This window comes from Hippocampus guttulatus, chromosome 7 (assembly GCF_054856545.1).
Source record: "Hippocampus guttulatus isolate MCC_2025c chromosome 7, RoL_Hgut_1.0, whole genome shotgun sequence".
Lineage (NCBI taxonomy): Eukaryota > Metazoa > Chordata > Actinopteri > Syngnathiformes > Syngnathidae > Hippocampus > Hippocampus guttulatus.
Window position 1 is genome coordinate 10,754,060 of NC_141267.1, and position 6,802 is coordinate 10,760,861.

At 41.1% G+C, this 6,802-nt stretch overlaps 1 protein-coding gene across 1 annotated transcript; it reads right to left on the bottom strand.

Moving 5' to 3' along the window:
• Positions 1–371: 371 nt before the first annotated feature.
• On the bottom strand, positions 372–5,849 carry LOC147202224 (uncharacterized protein C2orf72 homolog). Its single transcript, XM_086116318.1, has 3 exons — positions 5,060–5,849; positions 3,419–3,532; positions 372–1,372 (listed from the first exon to the last, which is right to left on the bottom strand). Exons 1-3 carry the CDS (start codon positions 5,706–5,708, stop codon positions 1,281–1,283), a joined length of 855 nt encoding a protein of 284 aa, XP_085972444.1. The 5' UTR covers positions 5,709–5,849; the 3' UTR covers positions 372–1,280.
• Positions 5,850–6,802: the final 953 nt, after the last annotated feature.

A 6,802-nucleotide genomic window follows, 5' to 3' on the forward strand; every position in this document is an offset into this window, starting at 1 on the left:
TAAATATAAATTTTCCATGTAATTCTGCAATTATTTTACATTTTAAGTGAATTATTTTCCATTTTTTTGCACCCGAGTCTGAGTCCAAGTCACTTGATTTTGAAGTCCCAATCCAATACCTCTGCAATGCAGAGAACAAGAAAAAGGAAGACAATACCCTTTTAAAAAAATAAAGGTCTCCAATGGTATCTTTGTATATGGCTGCAAATCAGCCAATACTTTAAATCAAGTAAAGAACTAAAGTATTTTATTCGTGACTTTAGAAATTAATATTTTTTAAAAATCATATCTTTTTCAGCCGATACCAATCAGCTGAAAATCATGTGATCATGGACAACCCTTAAAAAAAGGAATGCATTTGACATCAGACACAAAATTGTGAATTGTTTTTATTCAAATATGTATTAGACAATCTATAAACCTAATAAATACCTACAACAGTAGAGCAAATTCGTTTACTTTTGAAAAGCCTATTCTAAGGCACAATATAATGTTTTAAATAATTTGAGTGAAAAAGAAGAAAGTGATTCAGCCTCGAGAAGAAAATTAGCTTTTCAACAAAAATACAGCAATGTTGATACTATCCATCCATCCATTTTCCGAACCGCTTGATCCTCACTAGGGTCGCGGGGGGTGCTGGAGCCTATCCCAGCCATCTCCGGGCAGTAGGCGGGGGACACCCTGAATCAGTTGCCAGCCAATCGCAGGGCACACAGAGACGAACAACCATCCACGCCCACACTCACACCTAGGGACAATTTAGAGCGTCCAATCAGCCTGACATGCATGTTTTTGGAATGTGGGAGGAAACCGGAGCACCCGGAGAAAACCCACGCAGGCCCGGGGAGAACATGCAAACTCCACACAGGGAGGCCGGAGCTGGAATCGAACCCGGTACCTCTGCACTGTGAAGCCGACGTGCTAACCACTGGACTGCCGGGCCGCCCATGTTGATACTATTTGAAGGCTAATATTAATTTCACTCTTCAGTAGCTCAAAAGTTTAACCCAAAATTCGGAATGCACGAGTTACAGTAGTTTTGGTCAACTGGAAATAACATTGTGCGTGATAACCTATTATACTTCCTTGAAAGTGTGTACACATGCAAGGCAGCATTTAAATGTCATGATAAGGCAAGTTTGTATTATCTTTTGTCTGGCTTAGCACTGAGAAACTTGAGCACCACAAATTGATATCCGTGACACCCTGAAGGCTCTCGACACCAGCTTTTCGCCGAAAGAGTTCCAACATTCACAGTGTTGGGCTTTGGTCACATGACATCAAGCATTTGCTCCAGGTGATTGTTCATTCGACCCAGCAGATGTGGAAATGCTTTTCAAAGGGATGCTCTCCTCTACACTTCCAGAGTCACCTAGAAAAAAAAGGAGCTGTGAAAAAGTACCCAATATGAATCCCCCTTTATTTTTTTTCATGTTGTGGGTAACTTATTTTGACCATAAACAATCGGGATCGAGGCTCTTATTGGTAAATTAGCCAGTGATGGCTTCACGTAAGCTGCATTCATTTGCAGTTTGGACACAGGCTGAATAGGAGTCGAATGGTGGAAAGGTAATTTATAGTGGTGCCTTGAAATATGCATTTAATTCGTTCTGTGCTCGCATTAAGCTAGTTAACTTTATGGCAAAGTTACATGGTTGTTTCAAGTACAATGTAATTCTCTTATGTTTAGTTTGACAGTAAACTTCAACTAACAGTGGGTTGAAATACTGTAACCTGTAGCCTTTTTTTTTTTTTAAAGAATTGTTCATTCTCTTTTAAATTGCTTAATGTGAAGAGAGTTGCCACCATACAGTGCAAGACAAAAAAAAATGTAGTTTTAAATGAATTGCCTTTCTTTAAAGGTTTCATTTGAAATGCTTTTGTGTTGTACGGCTCTCATCTTATGCTCATTTTTTGCAACTGGTCCCATAACCTGTTTGCCATATTTTTTTTATAAAATTTGTTCAAGAGGAAGTCAAGTGAAACATTTTCATTACAATATGTCCTATGCCGCCACACTAGTCTGAACACAGGATTTTGATTAATATTGTGTTTGTGGAATACAGTACACAATTATGCAGCAAAATTAACCTGTTTTGAGATCCATCTCATGGGGCGGCCATTTTGCCACTTCCTGTCGACTGAAAATGACAACACAGTTTCCAGGGTGATTCTAGGATTAGTGGTTTAGGGGTGAAACACAGAGGTCAATGGGTGCTCCAAAGACCGGGGAGAAGAGAGCTGAATGTGGGGGTTGGGGTAATGGGAAGTAGTGGGTGCTGTGCATCAACCGGCGAGGGATTGGGGGCATTTCTCCCCAAATGTGCGCAAGAAATCAGCATGTAAACCAAATGTGATCAAAGTTATTTAAAAGAGTGATAGCAAAGGAGAGAATGGTTGTCATCATAAAATATATACAACTTATTTTGATAGAGCAGCTCTTCGACATGCATGTTTCTGGAGTAAACCAGTCCCTTATAATGAGTAAAATTTGTTGTGCCACTTTTTCGTGAAAGGCAGTCTCCTCCCCATTCAGTTGTGCTCATAAATTTACATATTGGGTACTGACTGGACATATGCTAGTTAAAGCAGGGTACACTACACGTTACCCCCCGCAACAAGGCACCACACACAGCTCTCCGCACAATGCACACATCAAATAGCTCGCCGCTCAAAAGCAGAGGTGGAAAGGGTAAGATGAATAAACCATTTTTAAAGCAAAAGAGTATGCTGTATTTTTTTTAATGTTAAAGTATTACAGTACGGTCCAACTATGTATTGTATGGTGTTTACAATTATGGGGCTCGTGCAAAAAAAACAAAAAAAAGTAAAATTTTGGAGGTGCTTGGAGGTCTCTTTCGGGTGGCTCCAGCACCAGCAAAATGGCCTATACATGACTAAAGCCAGAAAACAGGTGAGTCATAATTGGTTGTTAGCTGAGCCTTGCAAAATGGCCACCCCCCAAGATGGCTAAAAGCAAGTGGATTTTGCCACTTAATTCCACAAACGTAATATTAATTAGATTACGGTGTTTATAGAAAGTATAAGTATAAGAACATTTGGACTTGATTTTCCCCTTTAGCCGTTTGCTTGTTGAAGCCAAATGGGATTTTTGACCTGGAAGCTTGAAACAAATTGCTCATCCACAAGCAGTTCAGTTGTCTGAATGTGAAACAAAACATCTGACAACTGGTGTGAAAAAAAATGTTTCCGACATTTCCTTGAACTCAGAATCCTCGCCGGATAAAGAACATGTTGTCTTAACTGGGTGTTGCCATGCTTTTCACCCATGGCGTTTAAGATGGAATAAATTTAGAAGTGAAAGTGTCATAGTGATCGAATGGATAAAGGTTGCGAAACAAATGGTGTGGGAAAGTTCATGTCAGTCAGTCCCGTACATTGACATGTTGTTGCTAACCTCTCCGCTTGCTGGTAGGAGAACTGCTGGCTGCTCCTCTGGCTCCTCCTCTATTAGACATGAACAAACACTGGAAGGGCCACAAAAGCGGGTTCTCGCGATCCTCGGTAATATCTGCAAGGCAATAATGAGCATTTAAAAAGTTGGCAACTTATCCTAAATGCTTTTTCCCCCCATGAAAGCTCCTTTTGTTCTTGGACTTTTTTTCAGGAAGAAGTGGTGGTCTTGTGAATGTCATGCTTTGACCTACATTCATTTGTCTGCCCGGTGTTCGGAGTCATTAGTGAATTTATGGCTGATGGCCCTTTACTTTAATCACCTACAACACATTGCAAAAGTTGTTATCATAAGGAAAAATGTGTTCTCTCTTGTTATAATGGCCAGTTAAAGCTGCATGCTGTCCTTCATTCAGGTTAAAGACCTGAAAGTTTAAAACAAACATGTTGGGTTAAATACAGATAGTAGAAATATTTGTACATGTTCCCATTTCACAATCTGGCTTTTGTCGCTACGCAAATGGCAGAAGATAGCCAAAAGCAGACAGCCGCAGAGTATAATATTACAATAATAACAATAATAATACTAACAATAATAACGTGGAAAAAATATTGTTTCATGATCAAAGGTGTATCCTGCTGGGAAACAATTTTGTTGTGCACTTTTCACAACAGTGTACACTGTATCACTATGGGCAAATTTATCCTTTTTACTCCTTGAATGTCACTTATGCACCACTTTAAAGGGGAAGTCAACCCAAAAATTGTCTGTACAAGAATGTTTTTTGCAGCCCCACTAGTTTAAATATTAACTAGTGATTAATATTGAGTTTGTGGATTATGAGTTAAGCATCAAAATCCACCTGTTTTTGTTCATCTCATATGGCAGCCATTTTGCCACTTGTTGTCGACTGAAAATGACCAATCATGGCTCAGCTTCAGAAAACACACTGAAATGGTCGTCAGTCAGTCGCAGGGCACATATTGAGATGGACAACCATGCACACTCAAAATCCACACCAACACTGAGTGAGAATTTAGCTGCCTACATTTAAGTCAGGCCAATGTAACAGTAATGAGGATGCACAGTAAGTCATTTTAAGGCCTTTGAATCACAACGTGAATACTTCGCGCAACTTTAGGGATAACTGCGGCCATGGTTTCTACAAATTACAATCTAATTTCGGAAGTATGCAGTCCACAACTTCATTTTATGTGAACCATTATAGCATAGCCATAGACACTTGAGCCCCAACTCAAGAACTTCATGCTTCTTACTTAATTGATTTGTTCTTTTCATTTGGGAAAAAATGTTTTCCAAAATTGCGTTTTTCTTCACTTTAACCGTGTTTAAACATTATTTTAATCACATCTTATCATCACACAAACTGAACAATAGTTCTACTACTAAACTACTGCATTTGCTTGGGCCTAATTACCACAATTTCAAAAGGAAAATTTAGCTTGTTGTAAAAAATATCCATAACAACAACCAAATGCATGATGATGAGCGATAATACATTTATTTCAGTTTACGACTTATAGCTCGACAAAAATGATTTTGACTCCCGTTTCCCGTTTTGTAAGGGCTGGACAAAACTGAGTTTCACGCTTGCTGTGATGACAGCTTTTCATTAGTTCACACCTGTAGTTTGGGAACAAGCTATCACTCTGCAGACGTTCTTCTTGATGTCGAGCACGCTGCCTGGCGTGCCGGGGACGAACGAGGCCACCCAGACGGTGTCAGCTGGATGTTGCGGGAACACCTTGCGGATGAGCATCTCCAGGCGTTGGACGCATCGGCGGCTCTCGTCGCTCTCACCCGCGGTGATGCGCACTAATCCAATCAAGGCCGGTAATGTGCCGCCGGCTCGATTGGTGCGCGCCTTGACGTCCTTGAGGACCTCCTTCAAGCACAGCTCGCTGCTGATGAAAGTCTGCCTGAAGAGGAACACGATGGCGGGGCAGTCGATGGTCCTCCGGCGACTGGAGCTGCCCGACTGCCTGATAACTGTTCTTTGAGTGCAACCCGGGCGGGCTCCCGAGTCCAAATCGTCGGGCGTCCCCTTGGAAGTCTTGTCGCCGTAGCCATTTGGGCAGACGTGGCGTTGATCGCCCTCAGCGAGGGTAGAAAGAAGCCGTCGGTCGCCGAACAAATCGTCGATGAACTCCCGCACCACATCGGCGTCGCTCTCGCTCGCTTTATTCCTTTCTGCCGCATCACTCACCAAATAGATCTTCTCTTTGCCTCCAATTGAGGCGAGCGTCTTCTCAAAGTCGCTCTCCCCGGACATGGCTGCCTGTGTGTGGCAACTGGTAAAACCAGACTAGAAGAGCCAGGCTGAGCGCCAACTCCGTGCCATGCAGCCACGAAACGTTTGCACGGTTGTCGGCTGCATGCCCGGTGGGCGCGGTTATGGAGCGGAACCCAAAGCTCAACGTCTATTTCTATTGGCTACTTTTCTTGGTGGGCGTCAGCAACTCGAAGCCTTGGAAATTAATCATAGACATATGTGCACAAATTACATATTAAGTGCTACACTTTCCGGTGATTGTATCGCCGTGCTGAATGTGGTAACGTGGAGCGTGCGGCAAATATCAATGTCGCTAGAGATGTACATATAGGATTAAGACAAAATCCACCCATCCATTTTCTAATCATTTTATACTTACAAGAATTGCGGGTGTGCTGGAGCCTATTCTAGCTGTCTTCGGGTAGTAGGTGGGCTACACCCTGAACTGGTTGCCAGCCAACCGCAGGGCACACACAACCATTCTAGCTCACAATCACCTCGGGATTATTAGTATTTACATTGATTAATCATAATCATTGATTTATTACCGATTTGTCTTACTGTTTATTGTGCATGTTAAATTGCTCCATGTACAGCACTTTGTTTGCAGCGATGGCTGTTTGAAAGTGCTCTATAAATACTGTTGACTTGACTTGACTTTAAATGACTCAATACAAAAACTATTTGTTTCAATCAATTAATTTTAAACATTGCAAACAGGATATCGTATTTGGATATATATATTCAGCTATTGCTCTTAGTTATTACGGTCACAGAATAAATAACTAATATTAATATTTCAATATTTATGTTAAGATATGTGCTCTTACCTCTTAAACAGCGTGTTGCTATTTTATTGTATTTATATTAATGTACTTCTTCCACACTGTCAGAGAGGCAGGTTGTGTCATGTGTGCGTGATGGTCATGGACACAAAAAAGCAGGCAGGCAGGAGAACCAGGAAGTACTGAAGAAAATGTATTACCAAAAAACACTTGCAGGGGTATACTTGAAAAACTAAATCCAAAACATAAAGTCCTAAAAAAATCCCAATAAACCAAAGTAACAAACAAACAAATCACATGACAGTTGAA

What these genes read in the sequence shown, in the direction of transcription:
- LOC147202224 (XM_086116318.1), bottom strand. Translation starts at nt 5,708, where the DNA reads ATGTCCGGGGAGAGCGACTTTGAGAAGACGCTCGCCTCAATTGGAGGC. An exon ending in AGCTTGTTCCCAAACTACAG is followed by an intron (nt 3,533 to 5,059) that starts GTGTGAACTAAT and finishes ATTGCCTTGCAG; the next exon opens with ATATTACCGAGGATCGCGAG. An exon ending in TCCTACCAGCAAGCGGAGAG is followed by an intron (nt 1,373 to 3,418) that starts GTTAGCAACAAC and finishes TTTTTTTTCTAG; the next exon opens with GTGACTCTGGAAGTGTAGAG.